This window comes from Suricata suricatta, chromosome 3 (genome assembly GCF_006229205.1).
Source record: "Suricata suricatta isolate VVHF042 chromosome 3, meerkat_22Aug2017_6uvM2_HiC, whole genome shotgun sequence".
Taxonomy (NCBI): Eukaryota; Metazoa; Chordata; class Mammalia; order Carnivora; family Herpestidae; genus Suricata; species Suricata suricatta.
The window spans coordinates 36,242,972-36,269,464 of NC_043702.1; the positions used below are offsets into that span (position 1 = coordinate 36,242,972).

The following is a 26,493-nucleotide window of genomic DNA, read 5'->3' on the forward strand; positions in this document are numbered from 1 at the left end:
CCCAAGAGCATGCGAGTTCCCAAGGCAGAGCCAGGCAGGGGCAGTTGACCAACTCCCAGCTCAGAGCAGCTCAAGATGCCCAGGGTCAAGGGGCACCTGGGTGGGTCAGCTCAGGTCATGATCTCACAGTTCGTGAGTTCGAGCCTCACATCAGGCTCTGCACTGCGTGTGGAGCCTTCTTGGAATTCTCTGTCTCTCCCATCCCTAGCCCCTCCCCAGTTTGTGCTCTCTTTCTCTCAAAGTAAATAAATAAGCTTTAAAAAAACAAAAAAAAGGTGCCTGGAGTGAAGACTGCATCGATGTAAATCTGCAAACAGAACAACTCAGCCCCCTCTGTAGCCCTCTTGTCCTTCCCTCGCACTGTGTGCACAGACCAAAGGAGGCAGGAGCACAGGCGCTGCTGCCTTCACTTCTCCCCTCCAGTCAGGCGGCGGAGTCCTCCGCTGGAGCACGACCTTGTCAGCTGTTTCCACTAACATGAAGTGCCTATGTTAGAACCAAAGTGCCATCACTTCACAAATACCAACCTTTCCTTTTTTCCTTTAGCTAATTGTACTTTTTTTTTAGAGACAGGAAGAGAGAAACCAATTAAGTCTTCTGTATAAAGAACTTTGCTATCCCCTGGACACAGAGATGTTCCCTCTACCTTCTTTGGCTTCCAGAAAATGATTGAATGCCAACGTGGTCCTGCCTGGGCCAGTGACTACCTTTAACAACGTCAACTGCGGTTTAACCTTCTTCAGTAATCGTCAGGTGTAGCTGAAGGAGTAGGTGTAGCTACACCGCCTTTCTCAGTCTCACCCACCCTCCTGCCTTCTCTGATTTTCCCAGTTTAGCAACTTACCCCTGTCCAGTATCCCAACTTCCCCACACGCTGTAAAAACATTTGACTGGGTTGGCTTTACAATAAAGCCACATCTTCAGAGGGGGAGAGGGACAAAGGCTGATGCAGAGTAAAGATACTCAAGAGGGGTTAGAAATAAGCAATTAATCTGCTTTTCTTCTCAGGGATCTACTGGTAACTGTTCTCAAGTTGAGAACGACAACATCCTGAAGCATTGTTTCCCAACTGGTTAAGTCTGTGACATAGTTGTCAGGTCACAACACAGCAGTAACGCGCAAGATGTGTACTTCAGACCAAACAGCATGAACCGGCTGGGGAGCCTCAGCACGTACACATGCTGGAGGGCCGCCCCAGTGGAACGGTCAGGAGCTCTGAGGGTGAGACCCATGAATCTCCACTTTCACGAGCCTCTGAAACTCATTAACATTAGGGGAACTGTGCTGGAGCTCATGAGAAAGGAACTCCTCTTCCCTGCCTTTCTACCCCTCACAGCCATGCCCCAGCACTGGTCTTTCCCACTCCCTGCCCTCCCTCAGAATAACTTGTGTATTGGCCTTCTCATCTCTTTTTGATGGTTCTCATAAGTATAATTTAGGATATCATCTGGCCCACTACAGTTAGCTCTTCTTAAGAGTACTCTTGAGTTCTGAACCTTTCATGTTTCTTTTTCCCCACTGAAAAATATATTTATCATTCCTCCCTCCCAAGCACTCAGGGATTCTACTCTTGTGAGTCTTGGGATGCCTAACTGGCTCCATCGGTAGAGAATGTGACTCTTCATCTCAGTGAGTTGAGTTCAAGCCCCACACCGGGCATGGAACCTACTTAATATTAAAATGAAAAACAAAGTTTTGTCTTGAGGTATGAGTGACTGATATGAGTGATTAGATAGCAAGCCTGCTGGGCTGGGTGCTGAGCCAGAGAACACGAGCTGGAGCTCCTTCAGCACCTCCTGCTTCTGGTTGGTTTGGGAATGAGGACAGGATTGAGACTGAGTATAATGTGAGGGGGAAGGGGTGGAACCTGGAGCCACACTGACTGGACCCCCTTGTCCTGCATGTCAAGCTGCATGAAGTCGCAGGCTGTCCCTGGGGAGGGGGAGGCTCACTGGAACAAGGAGTAGCCGTACATTGCTTGAAGCAGAGGCAGCACCACTGCCGCTCCACCACTAGCTTCTCCGGTGCCCCTGTACCCCTTGCGGTGCCGTGGGGTCAGAGTAGGCCTTTCAGAGTAGGCCCTCCTTGTGAAGTCGCATCTTCATGTGTAATTAAAATAGCAAAAGGGCTGGTTGCTGGACTGTTCATTAAGCGGTTGTCCAAAAAATTGGACACAGAATAGATATCTATCACTAGGAATAGTGTGTGGTAAGGCTAAAAAGCTACATAGCAAATTCTAGTGAATGATTAGCTCTGGGACTATGGGTAGGGGGCAGGGAAAATGGGTGTTTGTGCTTTGTCTTTATACATTTTCTGCTATTTGATTTTTTACAAGGAATACATATTTATTCTGTGGTTTTTCTAAACTAATTTTAAAGAGTAAAAAACATTAGTCAATTACTAAAAGGATATGAAAGCTCTATCTGCCCTGAAGGAGCCTGTGGCTGGTTAAGCTTATATTTAGTATATAACCAGGCTTGCATTTGGGTTAGGGCAGGTGAAACTTCTATAGCTGAGCAAGTATAGGTTATACAGGAGGGTTAAAGAGAGTTAACCCTCGAAGTTAGATGGAATCTTCACATGGTAATGAGATTAAAAAGCAGTATCACCATTTAACAGATCTCCAGTTAGAATCTGCTATTTACTCTGGATTGGAGATAGTACAGGGGCGCCTGGGTGGCCCAGGCACTTAAGTGTCTGACTCTTAATTTCAGCTCAGGTAATGATCTCACAGTTCATGGGGTCAAGCCCCATATCAGGCTCTGTACTGACAGTGGGGAGCCTGCTTGGGATTTGCTCTCTCTCTCTCTGCCCTTCCTGGTTGGTTTGGGAGTGAGGACAGGTTTGAGATCAAACATGGTAAAGAGGTCTCAAGTATGTGTGCACACATGCACACTCTCTCTCTAAAAATAAATAAGTAAATATATAAATAAATAAATGAAAATAGTAGAAAAATACTTTTTAACAGTAATCATCACCCTTATGCAACAAGGCACACTAGAACAGTGTCTACTGTTCTTCTGTACTCAGGAAGATTGTGCAATGTTTAATTAAATGATTTTAATCCTTTACGTCTTTAACTTGCATTCTTCCAAGTGCCTGCAAGCTAGACACTGTAGGATGAAGGCCAAGGTTCATTGTTATTATCTGGTAACAAAGATTGTTGATAAAATCTGTTTATCCTCTGCCTTCTTATACACAAAGATAGTACTAACCGTCAGTCACGCCATCTTTACATATTAAAAAAATGTCATTTAAATACAAAAAAAAAGAAAGATACCACATGCAGTTCATCTTGGTCCAAGTGGAGGATAGAGCCTGAAAATTTTTAGTCTCTAAAACTAGAAGAGTGCAGGCTGTGAACTAAACAGATCTCATTTTAATTACAGCTCTTCACCATTAACTGGCCATGTGACCTTGGAAGGCACCTAACCTCCTTAAGTCTCATGTTTTTCTTCTGGAAAACGGTACAATAATATCAACTTCACTGGACCATCACGATGCTTATTTGAGTCCGTATCTGCAGAGTATCTATGCAGGTGCTGTGCAAACTGGGCTGATCAATTACAGCTGCTCTACAGGACCTAATCCTTTAGCAGAACCAAAATCCCAAAGTTGAAATCAATTATGCAAGCATGATCACTCAGTGTGTCCTAAACCAGGATATTTCAGAAAATGTAAATACTGTGATTCACTATACACTAAATCAGCACTGATGATTACAAGTCAATAAAAGGAGCAGAAATAAATAACAATAGTATAAAGATATAAGCTTTAAGAGATACTATATATATATATATATATATATATATGATATATACTCACACCCAGAAAAAACTAATATCTGTCATGACCTTTCTTTTGGGGCCCACATGTCTGAAAACACGACTTAGAACCATCGCTAGTGAAAACTTTGTACCTTAAATATTTGTCTTGTACACAATCGTGTCTTTAGCAGTTTCACCTTTTCTCCACTCTATCACCTAAAGCATAACTTTAATGGTCTGTAGATAAGGTATTTTTCCTTCATTTCTTTTATTACTCAAATATATCCTGTTATTGGATGACATAAAAATATTTTCCCAGTGTGTCCTTACACTGAGGTTGTTGCTCCATTATCCTAGGCAGTATCACACCACCAGGGTTGAAAGCCACATTGCCATGGCAACATGATAACGTGGTAATCAGATACCACGACATTATTCCAGGGTTATTGCTGTCAGCTGTGAAAACGTGCCAGCATCCCTTCTTAATCGTTATCACCATGTAATTATATAAATGGGCCCAATCCTTTTCTTTTCAAGAAATCAACATGAAAATTGACATTAAACAATTCAAGGAAAATCTGGTAGAGGATCAAATTAGCTGAACTAGCAGCTAATGTTACTGTCCTTAAGATAATCACCAGAATAAAATGGAAGCAGAGCCAAAGTTCTCTGTTTGGCTCCCTCAAACCAGCAAGGTCATTCTCCTCTCCCTGAATAATCATCTGGAAAGGGATGAGGGAAAGGGGCATCTTAACAAGAACCCAAGTGTTTCTAATGTACTTTCAGAAACACTGAATTATAACGGCGAAAGCATTTTAGAATACAATATAAAAGAAAGGTGTACACCCTCATTTATTTCCCAGAAGACAGTTGAAAAGCAGGGGCTTTGGGGTACAAAAATCTATTCCGAGAATATAAAAACGTCTGATCCTAAAGAACAAGATCTGAATAACAAAGAGAGAAAAATTGTCTTCTCGCTGTGACGTTGGGAGCCCCAGTCCCTCTTCCATTTTCTGAGGCCCCTACAGGAAAGGGACCACAGCCTCATGGTCACCACAGCCCAGAAGCATGAGTAAGTCTGTCCGGTCACTTGAGACACTTCCGTGCACCAATGATTTCCTCTCAATCCTCAAGTGGCAGCCAAAGCAGAGTTGCATATTTACACACAGTCAGGGAAAGGCTAGGGTTTCGTGTTTGGTTCATTTTAATGCCCTTCTCTTCCTTTTCTAATTTAAATTCTGTAGAAACTAGTATGGTGTAATTCCTAGTTAAGCTCATAGTAATCTTGCAGTGAGCAGCATTTTGATACGGCCACTTTTTTTTAAGTTTATTTCTTTATATTCAGAGAGAGAGAGCGCGCACCCGTGAGTGGGAGGGAAAGGCAGAGAGAGGGAGGGAGAGAGAATCTGAAGCAGGCTCCACACTGTCAGCACAGAGCCCAAGGCGGGACTCAAATCAAGAGTTGGACCTTTAACTAACTGTGTCCCAAGGGCACGTTTTTCAAAATAGTCAATTTGTCTATTGTAGATACTTCCAGGCATCATTTCCTCATCTGAACTTAAAGTTTTGACATTTTGTCAGGCAGAAGGGTTGGGAGAAGTTAAACTGTGGGAGTGCCCTTTTTAGTTTTTAATACACTCATCTTAATACCTGAAAAACAAATCAGGGCTATAAGCCAAAGGAACTGTGACCAAGCACATCGCTGTAAAGGTGCATGCTAAAATTTAAATAATTCTGCTTTCAAAATGAATTTTATATTTTAAAAGTAAGAATTCACTCATTTATTTCTGAGTTGCAAACAGTAAACATGGCAATAAATAAATAAATTAGATGATACAAAATTGATCAGAAAATACAAATTAACCTAACAATTCTGTTTCCTCTAGTCTAATGGATTTTAGAATCATAAAGAGAGCTCTTTATAAAAGTTTTTTTTAGTTTATTTATTTATTTTTGGAGAGTGTGCATGTGTCAGGGAGAGGCAGAGAAAGGGTGAGAGAGAATCCCAAGCAGGCTCCGTGCTGTCAGCACAGAGCCCGATGTGGGACTTTGGTCTGAGAACTCTGAGATCATGACCTTAGCAGAAATCAAGAGTCAGATGGTTAACCACCGAAGCCACCCTGGAGCTCCTAAGAGTATTTTTATTTTGCAAATGAAGAAACAGTTACAGATAAGCCACTCAATTAGAACCATTTCAGTTGTATTCAAACTGAATCACATTTTTGCATTTTATTTAAAAATATTCTTTCAGTTCAACTCAAATATCTATTGAGTGCCTGATATGTACAAGGCAATATTTTACACACTCTGGAGGGGCTGACTCTGGCTTCCAGGAAGGAGTTCATAGTGGGCGTGGAGACACAACACCTTTACCAATAACTAAGGAAGAACAGCTCGTGTCAAGTCCTGCAGTGGCGGTCTGGAGCCTGTATTCTCAGTAGGGGCGATATTGCCCCAAGGGGGTGAAAATTGGTTATGAGAGGAGGTAAAAAAAAAAATCTTAAATATCACAGTGGTTTGTGGCCCTCCAAAAGGTCATGGTACATAAACACAAACATAGCATATCTTTAGGATTAAAATTTAATGTGATTGGGGGGAATTTGGCGAGAAATATCTAAAAAGCCTCTTTGGGAAGCAATAATGAAGTTGAGTATAAGTCAGGTTAATATTCTAGGGGACTTCATTGAAGGAGGAAGGCAGGTCTGTGAAAGCTGTGTGTCTGAGGAGGAACTTTAGGTAAGAACAGATCTTCTGAAAGCAGTTTTAGAAAGGAGAATATACTCCCTGTGGCAGATAGGACTAACTATTTATTATTTCATTCCATCTCACGTAGCGGCACTAGTCTGTTGGTAGTGGCCGTCTGGGACACTACAAAACCAAGTAGTCTGAGACTACAACCAGGCTCAGCAAAAAAGAACCCAATCAATCAATCAGTGATGTCTGCCATGTGCATAGAAGGTAGAAAGTTGAAGTATGGATAACACAAATTATTTCCTTTCTCCGGCAATCTTAAGCAAAAAACAGGAAAGTGCAAGATATATTCCAGGAAAAGTGAGTACAGATGAATCAATTCCTAAAGCCCTCTTCTAATACAAAGTCAAAGAATTCAAGACTGATTTTTACCAAAGAATAAATGCGAAAGGGGAGGGAGCATTTTTGTCATGTGTAAATCTACAACCATTCCTGTGTCACTCTACTACATGTACTCATAAAGCAATTTTCCTTAAACACACAAGTAGAAAGTGCACAAAACACAAATGGATATAATTGTAAACACTTGTGTGGTTTCTACTAGACAAGAAACAGAGTATTGCTGGAACCTTGGAAACACTCCACGTATTTCCCCAGAACATCTACTCCCTTCACTCAGGTGACATCCAACTTTTAGGATAATCACTTCCTTGCTTTGCGCAAGAATTTTATCTCTCTTGAATGTGTATCTAAACAATGCAGTTCAGTTTTGCCTGTTTTTAAATTTTACGCAAATGGAATTTTATTGTTGGCTCCAATGGTTAGGATTGGTTCTATGTGGTTATGACAAGCATTGCTATCATGAACATGAGCAGGGATCCTAGTGCACAGTGGGCATGAGTTTGTCAAGGGATTAGATCTAGAAGTGGTGTTGCTGGGTCATAGGGCATTTCTCTAGCTTTATTAGATAAATGCCAAACTCTTTCCAAATGGAATGTTTCAGTTTATACTCCTAACAGCAGAAAATGAATTTCCCATTGGTCCAACAAAAAAATATTGTCAGATTTAAAACTTTGCCATCCTAGTGTGTATATAGTATGATGTCAGTGTGGTTTTAATTTGTATTTACCTAATTACTACTGAGATTGAGCACATTTTCATATGTTTATTGGCCATTTGGATGTTTCTTTCATAAAGCACCTATTTAAATCCTTTGCCCAATAAATAGAATTTAAAATTCTATTTATAAGAATTTTTTAATATATACCAGATATCAGTACTTTATTTGTTACCTGTATTTCAATTATCTTTCTGAATTCTTTGTAGTTTGTCATTTTACTCTTTTTATGATGTCTTTTGATTAACAGAAATTTCAATTTTAAAATAGGCAAATGTATCTATCTTTACCCTTCCTGGTATATTTTTAAGAAAACCTTCCTCTTTCCTGAAGCAGTCAAGGAAGGGGAAAAGTAAATTTTTTATATATTTTACTTTTTTAATTTTAGAGAGAATGAGAGCACAGCAGGGAAGAGGGGCACAGGGAGAGAGAGGGAATCTTAAGCAGGCTCCATACTCAGGATGAAATTGATGCAGGGCTCAATCCCATGACCCTGGGATCATGACCTGAGCCGAAATCAAGAGTGGGATGGCCAACCAACTGAGCCCTGGAAGTGAAATATTTTAAAATTTGGGTGTAATGAGACATTGTAGTATTTCTAAATAACATAGAATATTCTAAGCTGTAGTTATTATAAGCTGGTATGCCTTAAAGTTTAGTTCTGTGAGGAAAAGGAACAGTTAAAGGATAAAAGAGTCGTACTAAATGTCCATGACCATCATAGATGTAAAAAGACCTCGGAAGTCTTTTATTTCACCTGCAAGACTTTGCTCACTTGTTACAATCTTTTTATGCAAGTTCTGGAATCAATACATTATCACAGAAACCAAATGACCACTTTTTCCTAGTCTTTGAGTCTTGGTGCTACTGAGCACCATTTAGAAAGGGGGCTTTCTGCTAATTAACATGGAAAATGCAGAGATGGGGAGACAAGATCCTCAGAGAGCTTAGACCTGATAGGAGGGAAATCTATACCAGCAACAACAGGACCCAATAAAGGGACTGAGCTCCATAGGAGAGTTCCATGGGAGCCTTGTAAAGGAAGTGTTGCTCTTCAGTTGAGGAATCATTAAAGACTTCCTGAAAGAGGTCACCCTTGAAATAAATCTCAAAAGATGGGCAGCCTGGAAAGAGGCAGAGGTGGTGGAGTGAGCATTCTAGGTGGGAGAATGCCGCCAGCACGAATTCTGAGACTGGCCATGAGCAACTGTGCAGTCATGACAATTTGCAAAAGACAATCAACCATGATCTTGGTTTTTATATTTTAGAGAATGTAGAAAGACTCCCACCTACCCATAAAGTCTAAGTACTCAGGTCTGTTTCAAAGATGCTTGAAATCAAGCAAATATGGGACCAAGCACAAGTTCATGTTGTCCTTATAACTTCCTGCAAAAATAATCTAAAAGCTTACATATCACTAAAGACATTATCAAACTGTGACAGAACTGCTTTTTAATTTTATTTTTCTTGCACGCTTGTTTTAGGTAGTGCAGTTCACTCTTAACTGAATTCATGGGGAGATTTTTAAATATATATATATATTTATTTATTTATTTATTTATTTATTTATTTATTTATCTTGAGAGAGAGCACAAGTGGGAGAGAGGCAAAGAGAGAGAGGGAATCCCATGAAGGCTCCACACTATCAGCCCAGATCCCAATATGTGGCTCAGTCTCACAAACTGAGAGATCATAAACTGAGCCAAAATCAAGAGTCTGACACATAGCCAACTGAGCCAGCCAGGTGCCCCCAAAGGGGGAAATTTTCAAGGCAAAGCTTTCAATGACCCATCTTACATGTGGTACTTAAATGCCATTAGTCAAGAACTTGCTCCTGTCTCTCCTTCTTTTCACCGTATGAACACCAGGGCCTGTCTGGTCTGTTTAAATAGTCTAATTGGCCCAGGAGAAAGTGAACACTTGTTTTTGTTTTCTTCATTATTCTCCACTACAACCCCTGCACATTATAAGCTGAAATGATACATTTGGGAGATGTTACATAAAACTCTGAACTTTTGCAAAGTAGTCTATGATTAGCCAATCATTATAAAGCGTTCTGGGGCGCCTGGGTGGCTCAGTCGGTTAAGCCTCCAACTTCGGCTCAGGTCAGATCTCACATTTGTGGGTTCGAGCCCCGTGTCAGGCTCTGTGCTGACAGCTAGCTCAGAGTCTGGAGCCTGCTTCCGGTTCTGTGTCTCCTTCTCTCTCTGCCCCTCTCCTTCTCATGCTCTGTCTCTGTCTGTATCAAAAATAAATAAAACATTAAAAAAAAAGTGTTCTAGCAGAATGAAATTAAATTAGGCCACTCTTCTCTGTAGTCAGGTCTTTATTGAATTCATTCTACACTTGCTGTAGAGATAGTATGGTGTTGTGGGAAATAAAGACCAAAGACAACACTCAAAAACTCTGAGTCTCAACTACCTTATCCATAAAATGGAGAAAATGCCCACCCCAAAGGGCTATTGTAAGAGGGGCACCTGGCCAGCTCAGTCAATGGGGCATATGACTCTTGATCTTGGGGTTCTAGTTTGGAGCTCCACATTGCGTGTAGAGATTACTTACAAATCAAATCTTTTTAAAAAGGGGGGTGTGGCTATCATAAGAAACAAATGTGCTCATTACCAAGGAAAATACTCATTCTATCAAAAGCACTACACAAATCCAAGTTACCCTTCTTATTTTAGTCCATGAGATCTTCTGTTGTTGGGAAACCAGTCTCTTTCTTGGTAGTCAGTTGATGCTGTAGCAAACCTCTTTCCTTTAAACAACACCCAAATAGAAAGTCTTCTTTTTGTTTTCATACGAAAGGCATAAAAGAAGGTATGGAAGAGAGAAGGAAATATTTATTAAGCATCCACTGTGCTCCGGATCTGTGCTAAGAACTTTACTTCCACTACTTCACTGATATTGTTTGGACCACCTCTGTTTTATGGAAGAGAAATGGGAGGCTCAGAAAGTCTGGGTAACTAGCTCAGCATTACATAGCTAGTAAGCAGCAAAACTAATATGCAAACCCAGCTTTGGTCTGACTCTAAAGCCATCCATGCTGTTTCCCCCCACACTCGACTGCCTCTCCAATAAATATATCACAGAAAAATGATGTGTTCCCACATTTTGTAGTATAAAGCTGTAGAGCTGGTCAAAACCCCATTTTCTTCCTCATCTGTGGCCCGATTCCTTATGCTTATGCCCACCCCCCAGATCATATACTAATATATACACACATTAAGAGGTGAACATAATACCAAGACAGAGAGCAACAAGCCCATGTCGCAGAGACAACAGCAATACTGGTGGCCTCTTCTGCTTCTAGGTCCGTCCACACCTGCCCTCTGGTGTTTGTCTGATTCTAGGTGTGAACCTGGAGCTAACTCAGGCTTTACCCTTTCACTCTACTTCACCTGGTTTGGTGTGATGAGCTGCCTGGACATGACCTGGCTTCTCCCACCAACTACATTTTCTGCTAGCCCTCACAGATCTGACCTTTGTTTTATCTCCTTCAGTTTGGACCAATGCCTCAGGTCCCACATGGACTTTGACCTTTAGATACTTTCCTGGTCCTCCTTCTGTACTAATGACCCTCCTTTCCCTTCCCCCGTCTGGGCCCTTTTATACCTTCATCCTGCCCCCCACCATTGCCTGCAGGGAACTTAGCCCCTCCAGGCCTGAAGTGGCTGACCTGTCCCTCATGATGACAGTCACACCAGGGATTATCTGCCTCCCTCAGAAAGGAAGAACTAGTGGATGGTTTTACATCTTTGCAGACTGTTCCCTTGACCAGCTTATCCTTGAAGCTTATGCACTTGACCAACACAGGTGGTGCCAGAACTGTTTCAGCACTTCTATGAAAATTGGCCATTTCTCAGAAGCCACCATGATGTCATTTTCTACATTTCATTTTCTATGGTGTCAAAGCATGATTGCCCACTAATAATAGTCTGGAAGAGGATGTGAAGATTCTTAAATTCCTCTCAGGAAAATACCAAGTTACTCAGTTAACTAACACTTTTTGGATGAAAATTTTTGTAGGGAATAGGAGATGTAGACCCTGTCCTCTGAGTATCCAGGCATGGTCCAGTAATGACACCACCGGTCAAATCCATTCAGAATCTGTGCTACGGGACAAATACTCTGTCCCAGCTCAGTTACCTCTGGAGCCACTGGAGGATGTGAGGCACGAACCCTGCTAGTTAGTTGTCTCTGTGTCAGGCTTCAGACCTCTGTCCATTAGTTCTGCCATGCTTAGATTCTCTAAACCAAAAGGAGTTCAATGTCTCCTGGATGTTCCAAACATAGTAGGACCTATTTTCTTTTTTCTCTTTCAAGTTTTTATTTAAATTCTAGTTCATTAACATACAGAGCAATATTAGTTTCAGGAGTAGAATTTAGTGATTTATGGCTCCGCACTAGAGCCCTCCTTAATACCCACCACCTCCTAGCCCATCCCCTGCCAACCTCCCTCCATCAACTCGCAGTTTGTTCTCTGTATTTAAGAATCGCTTATGGTTTGTTTCTCTCTCACTCTCTTCTTTTCCCCCTTCCATATGTTCATCTGTTTTGTTTCTTAAATTCTACATATGAGTGAAATCATAGATTTGTCTTTCTCTGACTGACTTGTTTCACTTAGCATAATATATTTAAGTTCCATCCATGTCATTGCAAATGGCAAGATTTCATTCTTCTTTTTTTTAATGTTTATTTATTTTTGAGAGAGCATGAGTAGGGGAGGGGTGAAGGGAGAGGGAGACGGAAGATCTGAAGCAGGCTCTGCATTCTCAGTAGTGAACCTGATATGGGGCTCCAACTCACGAACTGGGAGATCATGACCTAACGTGAAGTCAGACACTCAACTGACTGAGCCACCCACATATCCCAAGATTTCATTCTTTTTGATGTCTGAGTAATATCCCATTATATATATATATATATATATATATACCAAATCTTCTTTATCCATTTATCAGTCGATGGACATTTAGGCTCTTTCCACAATTATCCTACTGTTGATAATGAGTACGACCTATTTTAAATCAAAATGGCCTTAGGGTGCCTGGCTGGCTCAGTCAGAAGAGCATGCAACTCTTGATCTCTGGGTTGTGAGTTCAAGTCTCATGTTTGGTATAGAGACTTATGTAAATAAATAAATAAATGTAAAAGTTAGAATTTAAAAATAAAATTTAAAACTATTAAAAAAAAACTCAGAATGGCCCTCAGAAAACCGGGGACATAGCAGTCTCAGACATATTCCAAGTTGAGGAGCTTTTTCTAAGGATCTCTCCAAGAGATGAGAAGATGCTGACCTTCCACAGCCTTATCTGGGCATGTGGACACTGTCCTAATATAGTCAGCCTTGAGAAGATACCTCTGCCTTTACTGCTTCACCCCACTAGTAAAGGTTGAGAAGCCTGCTCTAGGTTAAACATCACATCCTAGGGCATTCAGATTTCACATATATTCACATCCTATAATGTGTTGGAAAGCACTCACTCCAGGATGATTCAAAATCCCTACCTTGATATTCTTCTGCTTTCTATCGAAGAAGAGTAATTCTGCCTTGTTCGCTCTTCATCTTTCCATAGCTCAAGGACTAGTCCTCTCATGGGATTCTTTACCTGAATCACACACTTTGAACATTACCCAGAAATGTCCCCTATATTCTCGGGTACCCTCATCCTCCCTTGACTTTTCTCTCTGGAAGGTATTTTTGATTCTGGGACATTTCCCTCTCAACTCCACTGTATATTTCATTAAACAAATAGCAAAAGTACAAGGAAACCACATTTGTTGTACTTCTAGTGGCAGGCACAGTGGAGGTCTTCACGCCCATTAACATATCTATCCTTCACAAAGTCCTGATAGGAAATGAAATGCCGGGAAGTTAAAACTTCGCTAAAGTCACCAGCTATGAGGTGGTATCATCAGCTATTGTTGGGATTTGAACCCAGGAACTCTTAGGCTCCAAAGCCCCAGCCTTTTCCAGCATATTCTGTATCTCCCAAACACAGCCTATTCTGTACACTGCTGGTCCCTTCCCTCGATGCCTGTGTCATAACCCGTGTGTCCTGATGATTGTTCCCAAAAGTTACAATATACAGTTGACCCTTGAACTACATGGGTTTGAACTGCACAGGTCCACATATAAGCAGATTTGTTTTGATAAATATAGTACAAAACTCTAAATGTATTTTCTCTTCCTTATGATTTTCTTAATGACACTTCCTTTTCTCTAGCTTACTTTATTGTAGGAATACAGTATATAATACTACCACATATAAAATATGTGTTAATTACCTGTTTATATAATCAGTAACGCTCCCAGTCAACAGCAAGCTATTAGTAGTTAAGTTTTGAGGGAATCAAAAGTTATACCTGGATTTTTAACTGTGGTAGGGAAAGGGTTGATGTCCCCAACCCCCATGTTGTTCAAGGGTCAACTGTACTTAATACCAAGTCTTTTCTTCTAATCAAAGCTAAGATCAAACTGAAATGAGATTAGACTAGAAACATTCTTTTAAAAATAAAAATAAAGCAACAGTCTCTCATTAACACTCTGGGGGAAATTTTGCAGTTTCTCAAAATTCAACAGTATCATTAAGTAAGCTGGGGATTTTCAAATGGTGTGGGGCTGACATATATCACTAGGGCCAGGGTTTCAATGTTGCGTTTGTTTTCCAGAAAAAGAGCTCAGCATAAAATGCAGCTAATAGTGAGGTTTTGTTTGGGTTTTTTGCATAATAAAAGTCGTAACTGAGCAACATTAGCTACAGACACTCCTCCCCATAAATCCATGGAGACTGTGAAAAGCATTTCAGAGAAATACAAACCCCAAGTAGTCTTTGGCAAGGGGTAATTTGCCATGATGATAGTTAAATAAGGAGAATACTGAGTAGCTGACTACAAAGAAGCATCTGAAAATAAAACTAGCTGTGGCTCAAGTCCTTCAATTGAAAATGTATATAAAATCTCTCACATGTGGCAGCCCAAATTGGTCTCTTCTTTTTATAAGGCAAATTTGACAATGCATACCAAGAGGCTTAAATCATACCCTTTTGACCTAATGATCCTACTCCTAAGAATTTATCTCAAAGAAATAAGTCATAAAATAATGAAGGCTATACATATTTTATAGAAACATTATTTAAAAGTAGCAGAAAACTGGAAACAACCTAATTTTCTGATCATACAGGAAAGGCTTAATACATTTTAATAACTTAGTTCTTTGAGATAATCTGCAGCTATTAAAAATATGATCACAGTGCACAAAGGAGGAAAGGGTGTTCAGTGAAAAGCATAGAACACAAAAATACAAATATGTAGTAGTTACAGACCCACAGAAATTCATATGTTGATAAGGACTAGAGGGGAGCAAAAAAAGATAAAAATAGTTATGTTAGCACATTGAGATTACAGCTTTCAAAGACATTTTTTCTTTTGTAATGACTGTATTCATTTTTTAGGCATTTTTTCTTGTTTTTCCAGCTACAACTTATATAGAATCATATTTATAATAATTTTTGGATCAGAAGATTATTTTACAAAGAATACAGGTGGAATATTCTAGCTAAGTACTAAATATAGAGAATTACTAATTTGCAAATGCTAATGCTATTGTTTTAATTTACAGTGAAGGGAATTTGGCTACAAAGCAGGTTGTGTTCCTTCAGAGACCTGTTATGTGGAATTCAGCTGCTCAAACACCAGAAGTGAGTAAAACTGATGCTTTTTTTTAAGTTTCATTTATTTATTTTGAGAGAGAAAGAGAGAGAGCATGCATGCGCGAGTAAGCACCACTCAAAGGCAGGCTCTAGCTGAGGAGGGGCAGAGAGAGAATCCCGCGCAGTGTGGAGCCCAATGCGGGGCTCAGTCCCACGAATGTGAGATCATGACCTGAGCCAAAATCAAGAATCAGACGCTTAACCGACTGAGTCACCCAGGCGTCCAATGCTTTATTAACTAAATGTTCTGTGGAAGCATTTAATCCTTAAATTCACGCTGTAATTCTAAATGGTGAATAACAGAGGAGGAAATGTGGACATGAAATGAAAATAGTCTTGAAACCAACATAACAACAAAGGAAATGTGTCAGTAATGAGTGACATGAGACAGTTCTGAAGGGGATCAAAATATGTTATCCCCAAATTTGCCACTTTGGCAAAGGATTATTTTGAGCTGAAGGTAATTAAGAAACACAGACGTAGGAGTAACTTTCTACGCTCTCCCTTTTTCATAAAAAGCAGGAAATAAATACCTTTTTAAAGTTAACATAAGGGTACCTGACTGGCTCAGTCAGTAAAGCAGGTGACTCAGCATTGTAAGTTCAAGCCTCACGCTAGGGGTAGAGATTACTTAAAATTAAAATCTTTCTTACAAGGGGGTAACATAAATTTCGATTTGTAAAGTTGTCCTCCTTTGCTATACCAGGAAGAGAAGACTCATAAACACTAGAGATGATTCCTCACTGGAGGCAGCACTGACTTGGGTCTACATAAATAAATCTTACTAAAATTACCCTGATCTTCCATTAAGTTCCCCACATACTTACCTTTCCACAATTCCTGACCATAGAAGCCCAAATCCCTGTTCCTTCGGTCACTTCTCCACAATCCATCATCATTTGCTAAAATCATGTATAAGCTTTCAGATCTAACTGCCCCTTTGGGTTTTCACTTTTCTCTATGAAGCCCATGTGCATCCAAAATAAACTTTGTCTCCTGTTAATTTATCTTTTGTTAGTTTAACCTGCAGGCCTCAGGTACTGCAGGCCTCAGGTACTCAGGTTTTTTGTGCGTGAGTATGCCTGCCTAATTGCCTAATGCACACCTGTGCAATCTTGTCTATCTTGACCTCTGCAGCTACTTTTTTTCATTCTTAATTTTAGCTTTTATTTATTCTTTTATTTTTATTATTAAAGTATAGTTGACATAGGTTATTTGAGTTTCAGGTGCACAACTTAGTGATTCAACAAGTCAATACATTATGCTGTGCTTACCACCATAAGTGTAGTTACCATCCATCACCATACAACATTATGCTGATTAAAGGAAGAGCATGCTGATTAAAGGAAGTCAGTTTCAAAAGGTTACAGGCTGAAAAATCTACCGAAAAAAAGACAACCTACTGAATTGGAGGAGATATTTGCAAAAGGCATATCTGATAAAGGGTTAATATCCAAAATATATAAAGAACTTAAACAACTTAACATACACACACAAAAACAAATAATCCCATTAAAAATGGGCAGAAGATAGACATTTCTCCAAGGAAGGCATACAGATGTCACACACACACATGAAAAGATGCTCAACATCATCATCATCAGGGGAATGCAATGAAAACCACAATGAGAGATCACCTCATATCAGTCAGAATGGCTAATATAAAAAAGATAAGAAATAACAAGTATTAGAAAGGATGTGAAGAATAAGGAATCCTTGTGCACTGTTGGTGGGAGTGTAAATTGGTGCAGTCACTGTGGAAGACTGTATGGAGATTCCTCAAAAATTAAAAATAGGAATACCATTATGATCTAGTAATCCCAATTCTGAGTATTTTACCCCCTAAATATGAAAACACTAATTCAAAAAGATATATGTACCTCTATGTATATTGCAGCATTATTTACAATAGTCAAGATATTGAAGCAACCCAGGGCCCCACTGATAGATGAATAGATAAAGACGGTGTGGTATATATATACAATGAAATATTACTCAGCCAAAAAAAAAAAGAATGAAGTCTTGCCATTAGCAACAACATGGATAGATCTAGAGACTATGATGGTAAGTGAAATAAGTCCGAGAAAGATAAATGCCATATGATTTCATTCATAAGTAGAATTTAAGAAACAAAATGAAAAAAAAAGAAAGAGGCAAACAAAAAAACAGGCTCATATAGAGAGAACAAACTGGTGGTTACGGGGGGGGGGGGGCGGAGAAATAGGGGAATTAAGGATGAAATAGGATGGGAATTAAGAGTACACTTGTAATGATGAGCACTGAGTAATGTATACAATTGTTGATTCATCATACACCTGAAATTAATATAGCTCTGTTCCATTTTATTCCATTTATATGATATTCTCAAAGAGATAAAGCTATAATGTGGAGAACAGAACAGTGATTGCTAAGAATTAGGGATTTGGGGAAGGGAAGTGATAAAGGGATCACACCGGGGATTTCAAGAGATAATGGAACTGTTATGTGTCCTATTATGGCTATACAAAACTATACATAGGTGCTGAAATTCATATTACTATACACTTTTAGTACATAATAATTTAAAAATTAAAACATTGCTTCATAAATCACACAGACTACATTTTTTTATATCTTTGTCAATTAAAGACTGTCCTTGGGTAATCAAATTCTTATGAGGTAAGTCTATGCAGGGTGATAAACCAAGGTCTTTCTATCTTGTTCCTTGTATTTATTTGTATTTTTCTTTATTTTGGAAAGGCCTCTAAATGAATTCAATGATGTGAAATTCAGTAGAGTAAGAGATTCCAACCAGATTTTACCTCCATCTATTAAAATGTTCCCAACTTTTCTTCCAAGATGTTTTTCTTAACACTTTGTTTCTTCTGAAGACTCAAACCTTATTGAATTTTTTTATTTCCCAAGAATCTCTTTTTCAGTTAAATTCTTCAGCCCATTTCCCTTTGATAATTATTTAAAAGAAACAAAGGTCACCTAAAAATATTTAATTTCCACTAATTCAAAGTAGGGTTTCCATTCTGTGGTATTCTTATGAGTAGAAAACAAAACATGAAAAAAATGCCAGGGGATTGTGTGTGTGTGTGTGTGTGTGTGTGTGTGTGTGTGTGTGCGCGCGTGCACGCGCACGCCAGCCACAATCTCCAAGCCTCCATGTCCTCATCTGTAAAATATAGACAATTAAAAAATATATATGTATATATACATACATATATATATATATATGTATGTATACACACACACACACACACACACAATATTGGTACTTTCCACATGATTGTGAGGAGAGTTCAGTAAGAAAACATGTAGTGGGCTTGGCACAGTGCCTTGTCATAAGAAGTGAAGTGCTGCTTTTGTTTTCAGTAGGGATGTTTTTTCTTTCAATACTAGATGATTAAACACTACTAACTATATGGAGAAATTGAAGAAGGATCTAAAAATGCCTAATGACCCTCCATTTTCTTCAACTAAAAATTGCCTTCAGCTTGTATGCAGGAATTCTTTTTTTTATTTGTTTTAACTTTTTTTAAATGTTAGAAAGAGAGAGAGGGAGGGGCAGAGGGAGAGAGAATCTTAAGCAGGGTGCATACTTAAGATAGAGCCCAATGCATGGCTTGATCCCATGAACCTGGGGTCATGACCTGAGCGCAAGTTAAGAGTAGGAGGCTCAACCAGCTGAGCCATCCAGGTGCCCCAGGAATGTTTTTTGATGTTCCAAAAAATATATGTATTATGAGAAATATGGCAAAATATCAATAAGTTTATAATTAAGTAGTGAGTATATGCGGTTTGTTGTACTATCCTTTAAACTTTATACTTGAAATTTTTTTTACATGTACAATAGCTCTGTTTTTATTGAATTATTTATATTTTATTGCCAACATTTAATCACTACAGAAAAGAACAAATAATATGTATTTGAAAATAATTCATCGCATTAAAATGGGATAAACCTTAATAAAGAATGATAATTTTCACCTTTTTGAAGAATAGTTAATTTTTGGTATATTTTTTAAATGTAAGAAATACTATATAGCTATTCGTTTTCTCTTTTTTTTGTAGTTTACTAATTTTTTATTTTTATTTTTTAATTAATTTATTTTTAATAGTTTATTGTCAAATTGGTTTCCATAAATAGAAAGTTGGGGAAAATTAAGCTAAAAAGCATTAATCACCCAACAAGTTATTCATTCATTATTAATTGGTAACTAATTAGTTACTAAGTTGCTATACCAAAAAAGACCCATAAGGAATGATTTAAATACAACAGAAGGGTCTCTCTCATCATAGGCTAAGAACTGGCAGGCCCTCTAGGGTAGGACAAGGCTCTGCTTCCTGACGGGTCAGCTCTGCTGTCCTCCACATTTGATTTCTGCCTCTGGACCCAGACCTGCAGCCACAGTTGTTGCCATGTCCAGCCAGCAAGAAACAGGAAAGAGAAATTCCAGGCATGCTTCTAAGGCACTGAACCCCTAGTCACATACTTCTTCTCACATCCCATTGACCTGAACTTATCTATGTTCCCCACAGGTATTCGCAAGGGAGGCTGGGAAATGTAATCTGGGAAATCGTGAGCTGGTACTACAGTGAAATAGCACATGGCCAGCTCAAAATGGCAAGGCATTGCTGGGAGGAGTTCTGTTAGTAAAAGGAAAATGGAGAGAATAGAGCCTGGGGAGACAGGAGTTCAATTTTAATGGTTTCCATTTTAATTTATTTTTCTTCTTTAGAGCAAAATAATATTCTTTTCTTTAAAATATATCTCAAAATGAATGATTTCAAGAAGTAAAGACTTCTTGGGCACATCTGTTGAATCAGATCTCTAACACAACCAAGAAGTAAAGGAGCAGTAGCCAGAAAAATGTTCTAAGTCAGATCTTTTCCAAGGTAGCTACAATAAAATCATATATGAATACTAAGAAATATTTAATCTACACTTTGACTTCTTTCTTTACCTTACAGTGAAACAATTATTAAACTTAGTTCTTACTTTTTCAGTCTTTTGACATTGACTTGAAATTATCTGGAAATCATAAGGGTCATACTTTATTCATTAGCTGTCAGTATCCTTGATTGAAATCCATGTGAAATCAAAACAGGTGCTAGTGTAAACAGGGTATTGAGTATCTCAAAGAGCATTGTGTAAAATCAAGATGAAAGCATTTTGCTCTTATCATTAATGAGGTTCTTCATCTAGAGAATGATTTCCACTCAAAATAAATGAGCTTTCTCCTGGTGTGAGCAGAAAAGGAAGAGCGGTCCCTGTTGCCACAGCACAAGGTTCAGGCTGGAGAACAGCTCTCTTCTAGGCCACCCGTACTTTTATCTACTGGTGTCCCTGGGGATGTATGGGACAGAACCCCTGCTCAGATTAGCCTGTGTATATAAGGGAGTTTACTAGCTTCTAGGTGGAAAGGATACTGGCATAGCTTACAACATCAAAAAAGAGCTATAAGAACCAAGCCCTCAGGCACTGACTTCAGAGACTCCACATTGCCAGGGTGCTCTCTTTCATCCATTTTTTTCAGCTTCTAGGTGCATATGTGCAGAGGGCTTCTACTGAGGTAAGTGTGGCCACTTCATTCAAAAAAAAAAAAAGAGCTTCTTTATCATAGAGTCCATCTAGCAATCCCAGGGAAGGACTCTGATTGGATCTGATTGGGTCATGTGCCCACACTGCAGCAGAGAAGAAGGTGGATAGGAAAGCTGATTGGAAAGGTGGTTGTCCACTCCCATTTTCCTTCCCAGGCTCAAAGGATTCTGACAACCCCAAGCTGGGATGACCCAGGAACAGGTTCTGGGGGCAAGCTGGGGTAATGTCTCTCTGCATGTTTCTCTAACTCTTCCAAGTGGTACTAGAGCTACACTTCAGCTTTCAGTGGTCTCCTGATCCTCTCCCAAGCCTGTGGCATACAAGGAGGAGAAGAAGTCCTGAATGTCCACTCCATATTTTTATTTCTAAACCATATCTTAGCTCTTCTTCTACCCTGTCCATCATAACACTGTCCATGTCTTACGATTGCTGGTGTAATTCTGTTTTTGTTTTTAAGACACTGACAGTGAAAAATGGAAGCCAGAATGGTAGGACACCCTAAATTCAACGGACTTGCCACTGGGTCTCATATATTTGAAATGGATCGCCCAATTTTAGCAAATGATGATTCTCAAAAGTTAATGGCTTTTGTCAAGGATGACATTAGATTTGCATCCAAATCTTAGTATAATTTCCTTCAATTTTATAGTGAGAATATCAGAAGAAAGTGAGAAGATATCTGAATAAGCCTAGCAATGTAGCATGGAAATTTTCTCCTTATTGATTTAGAGAAATATTCAAAATATAGTGCTAAGTAGAAAAGTAAGTGGTACATATTTATGTGTACATATGCAAATACATACATATTTAGAGAAAGAATCACTGTAAAATACACGAATTTTAACAATGGTATTTCTGCAAGATAGAATTGTGGGTAGGTTGTGCTTTTTTCTTCGTTTTTGCCAGATTTTCTAACTGAACCTGTATTATTTTTGTAACTGAAGGAAAAATTTATTTATTTATTTAGCCTACTCATATTTTTGCAGCTGTAGGTAATATAGTGTGAAGAGAGTGAAAGAGGATCTTTGGGCTCCAGTTCGAGGCCAGGCACTCCCTGACCTTAGACAAATCCTATCTTCCTTCTGGGCCTGGGTCTTACTCTTTAGCATGAGGGATTAAAGCAGATGATCTCTCAGGACTAAGATGGGCTTCAGACTCCTACACTCTAAGTGAGAAGAACATTGCAATTTGATCTGCTGTAGAAGCTATTTCTTCATGTGGACCAAGAGTAGAGTAGGGGAGGCAATATTATTGCTGAAGATGTATTTATTAAGAGTCATATGGTAAAAAAAGAAAATAAAAGTGTTCTGAAAACTTTTTTAGAGTTACCATCCTAGGTATTTTGTTATCTTTCAGTATATGAAATTTACATTTGGTGGTGTTTACTTATTAATACTTATCTATAAGTGAATTACTATGGCTATCTTACTCTTCTGAATAATACCCACATTTTATTAAGAAACTTCTCACTGTGGGGCACCTAAGTGGCTCAGTCGGTTGGGCATCCGACTTTGGCTCGGGTCATGATCTCACGGTTCATGAGTTTGAACCCTGTGTCAGACTCTGTGCTGACAGCTCAGAGCCTGGAGCCTGCTTTGGATTCTGTGTCTCCCTTTCTCTCTGCCCCTTCCCTGCTTACTCGCGCACACACGCTCTCTCTCATTCTCTCTCTAAAACATAAACAAACATTAAAAAAAATTTTTTTAATTCAAACTGGGTATGTGAGAGTTGGTCTCTATTGGCTGGCATGCAATAAGGAATTTGCAAAACTTACGTTTGGCCTTGGTGTTGGTGAAGAAGGAAAGATTCAGGCAGCCAAGTTCTCCCAGGCACCCCTGGCTTCTATTTTCTTTCAGTCAGCATTGAGAGGTCATTCAAGAATGAATAAATTCTTTATACGTGTGGGAAAGAGAGCCAATAGCCAGGCTTGAGAAAGAAGCCCAGTCTGGCAGTACCCATCAGCCACTCCTGCAGCCAAAAGGCTATCTGCTCACTGACAAGTGTCCCAATGCCACAGAAAATGTGCCATTTTCAAATCTAGTTCCTGAAGAGTAAATCTGTCAGGCTCCAATGCTTGTATTCAATTCAATACTTCTGGGGCGCCTGGGTGACTCAGTTGGTTAAGCATCCGACTTCAGCTCAGATCATGATCTCACAGTTGGTGGGTTTGAGCCCCACATCAGACTCTGTGCTGAACTTTTGCTCAGAGCCTGGAGCCTGCTTCAGATTCTGCATCTCCTTCTCTCTCTCTGCCCCTCCTCCCCTTGCACTCTGTCTCTCTTGGTCTTCCAAAAATAAATAAATGTAAAAAAAAAAAAAAAGATAAAGAAATAAATAAAGTCTGGAGTCCTCCTTTGAATAATAAAAAGAACCAGGACAGAGAGAGTGGTCTGCTGGACCTAGGAGACGCTCCAGGCATTCTTTCAATATAACAATGATCAGAATTGTTTGTGACTCTTCTGTGCAGCCTATTCTTGTGTGAAATGGGTATGAGGTGGCCACTGAAACTGGATCCCAACTAACACCAAGAAGAAAAATGGAACCTTCAGTGTATTTCTATCCTACTTCGTTCCCCCAAAGTATGATCTCAACAGGTTTCTCTCCCCCAGAGATATCACTGAGGACCCAGATATGTACACAAGCAATCTGTCAGTGAGGAGAAGGATGTGCCAAGAAGCCACTAAAGGTTGTGAAACAGAGAGACAGTCATTCTTACCTGGGAGGAGGAGGGACTGTGAAGGGTGGTTCTCAGTAGGTCCTTAAAGATGAGCAGGATTTGGAGGAGAAGCAAGGACGGTACATTTCAGTCTGTGCTAGATCAAAAGGACAGGAAAGCACCCATCTTTTTAATTCCTGGTTGCCAATCTCTTGTGTTTCAGAGGAAAGCCAGCCGGCACACAAAAGGTGAAGACAGGAACAAAGTCACCAGCAGGAGCATCGGATTAGACACAGCCACGTCACAACCGACAGACAGCAGAAACCCGCCTGTGGAGTGCTTCCTCTCTCCTCCTGGAGAGTGTTGGACAAAGGAGAGGCCGACACAGTACAGCAGCTTCCCCGGCTTCAGCAGCAATGACAGCGTCCTACGGGAATTAGACGATGGTCAGTTTGACCAGGAAGATGGAGTAACTCAGGTCACTTGTATGTGAGCAACGAAGTAAAGCGATGGAGGGCCCTGTAAATAATTAGTAAAATAATTGCCAACTGACTTTATTGTGTTACTTTATCTGCATTTACGTAATACTTTGAATTTTTCCAGACTCAGGCTTTCCTCTAATCTGCATAAACTTTGGCTCAACCTCCCAGACAAGGAGAAATAACCAACATATTTGTAAATTTAGAATACTGTTTACACTTCTCTCAACTAAAATATCTGTTTAAACAGATGTCTCATTAGGTTATTAACCAATAATCTACTTCAGTTTCTCATGAATGTACAAGATGTACTTTTCATTCACTTCCTGATAAGACTAAATATATTAGCCAGTATTTCACCTAATTAGAAAGTTCTCAGGAAGTCAAAATCTTACTTAAGTGGAAAAGCAATCTCTCTCTCTCTCTCTCTCTCTAAATCCCTCTCTCTTTTTCATATACATGTAAAGGGCTAATTAATGGAATATCTATTTCCTGAGTGTAACAATCCAAATTTTGTCTTTAATTGTAACATGTATATACAAAGCAAGCTCCTGTTTGTAAAAGTATTCTTTAAAAAATCCTTTTTGTATATCTTTTTTTCTTTTTTTGAGAGAGAGAGAGAGAGCACATGAGTTGGGCAGAGGGGCAGGAGGCAGAGGAAGAGAGAAAAAACTTAAACAGGCTCCACACTTAGCATGGAGCCTAACGTGGGGCTCTATCCCAAGACCCTGGGCTAAAATCAAGAGTTGGACATTCAACTGACTACCCCCTATGTCTTTGCTTTTAAAGAAAGTGTCACCATGTTACCAACTCTATACTGATTCTATTGCTTCTAATAGCCTAGAAATAGAGCAAAGCAACATCCCTTAAAATTCAATATGAAAAGAACCCACAATCTCAACATTTAGAAACCTTGGTAGAAAGAAAGAATTTCTTATTTTAAATTACAGATAATATGAAGAGTAGAAAGGTACTTACAGCTCCATGTGTATGGAGACCCATCTGTTCCATCTCTGCGTTTCCTGCTCTGCTAATAGGGATGGCTTTGCCTTACCCAGCCTTTAACGTAAAGATTAAAATTCTACATAATACAGGATTTTCATTCACCTATGAAAGGCTTACTTTGAAACTTGGGAAGCTTCAAGTGAATTACAACTGACTTTGCCATTGGTAAATTTAGTGTATTATATATTTTTATTAGCATTGGTGTTGACATTATCAGATCATTTGGATAATAAAATGTCATTTGTTATTGGGCTATCATTTTTTTAACACAAATTCTTATTATACGTTTTATACATATGGCAGGTACGTATTACATGTGTAACTAAATTAGGACAATCTCCATGAATTGTTGATAAGATTAACATGGAATTATCCCACTTCTACCATGCAGAAGCATTATCTTTGTAAGTATAAAGGAATTTAAGAAGATTTTGTTTATTATTATTCCTTGGAAATGGCTGTCAACAATATTTGCAGAAATGTTTTTTTGTTTTAATTTTCAGATGAACCTGAGTCCCATATTCAAAGGTTGGTAAGTTTTTACTAGAAACAAGCATTACTTCTGCAGCCCATAAAATGCCATGAGTTATGAAACAGAGAATGTTCTCAGAAAGGTCAGTTTTCCCAATGCCCGGGTCTCTACAAAAGTAGAGATTCTTATGTCATTCTGTCAGTATACAGAAGGGATTTGAAGTATTAAACACAGAGATAGGAATTTATATTTCTAATTTAAAGGAAAATTCAATACATCAATCACTTTTAAGTTTTTTCATTTGTGTTAAGCATTTTTTTATAGTTTGCTTTTAATCTGTATTATAGTTAAATAGTGACCAAGGTTTTAGAGCATTTAAAATATATATAGGTGGCTTTGAGTCTATTTTTTAAAAAAAAGTAACAAAATTTGGACTCTATATGACTAAGGAGTTAAATGTGACCAATCATTATCTGTCAACTGTATATTTGGTTCTTTTCATAATACTATGTAATTCTAGGGGCCTGGTATATGAATTTTTAATATCTGTAAGTTATGATGAAAAAACATCAAGATCATAGATGTGGGTGTGAAGTTCTGCCATTTTCCTTGGTGCAGCTTCTCCTGCCTTAGGTCTCAATAACCACTTGTTAGCGCCTTCCCATTTGGATTGAATGTCACCCTGTTATCTTTCATGGGCAATATTTAACACCTATTCACCAGAGAAATCCACACTGAGCTGATGAGCAGCTCACAATTCCCTTCAATATAAAATAAATGAAGAAATAGGTTTTCAAGAGTCTTCAAACACCCATAAAAGCAGGAGGCTATAGTTAGTTCAAATCACAATTATCTCCAAATCTTTTATCAGGAGCAGGTGTTTATGTATTTGAATATAAATGTACCAGATGTGTCTTCACTTCTTTCATTCTGGATGAGCTGAGGACTGTCTCATTTTCCTAGCCTGGGCTGGGCTCACTACCTTGATTCCTCACTACAAT

At 39.0% G+C, this 26,493-nt stretch overlaps 1 protein-coding gene and 2 long non-coding RNA genes across 4 annotated transcripts in view; all 3 read left to right on the forward strand.

Annotated features, from left to right (window-relative positions):
- RFTN2 (raftlin family member 2) overlaps positions 1-24,088 on the forward strand; it is a 60,939-nt gene extending 36,851 nt beyond the window's left edge. For both annotated transcript variants that reach the window (XM_029934148.1, XM_029934149.1), the window contains exons 9-10: positions 15,200-15,278; positions 23,760-24,088. In XM_029934148.1, the coding sequence (XP_029790008.1) occupies positions 15,200-15,278; positions 23,760-24,029 (349 nt within the window). In that variant the 3' untranslated portion in view covers positions 24,030-24,088. The remainder of the gene's footprint in view (positions 1-15,199; positions 15,279-23,759) is intronic.
- LOC115287573 lies at positions 575-3,467 on the forward strand. The gene is made up of 3 exons (XR_003906544.1): positions 575-767; positions 1,009-1,221; positions 3,390-3,467. It is a non-coding gene; the product is annotated as an uncharacterized LOC115287573 (long non-coding RNA).
- A 643-nt stretch (positions 24,089-24,731) lies between the features above and the next one.
- On the forward strand, positions 24,732-25,788 carry LOC115286422. The gene is made up of 2 exons (XR_003906054.1): positions 24,732-25,424; positions 25,524-25,788. It is a non-coding gene; the product is annotated as an uncharacterized LOC115286422 (long non-coding RNA).
- Positions 25,789-26,493: the final 705 nt, after the last annotated feature.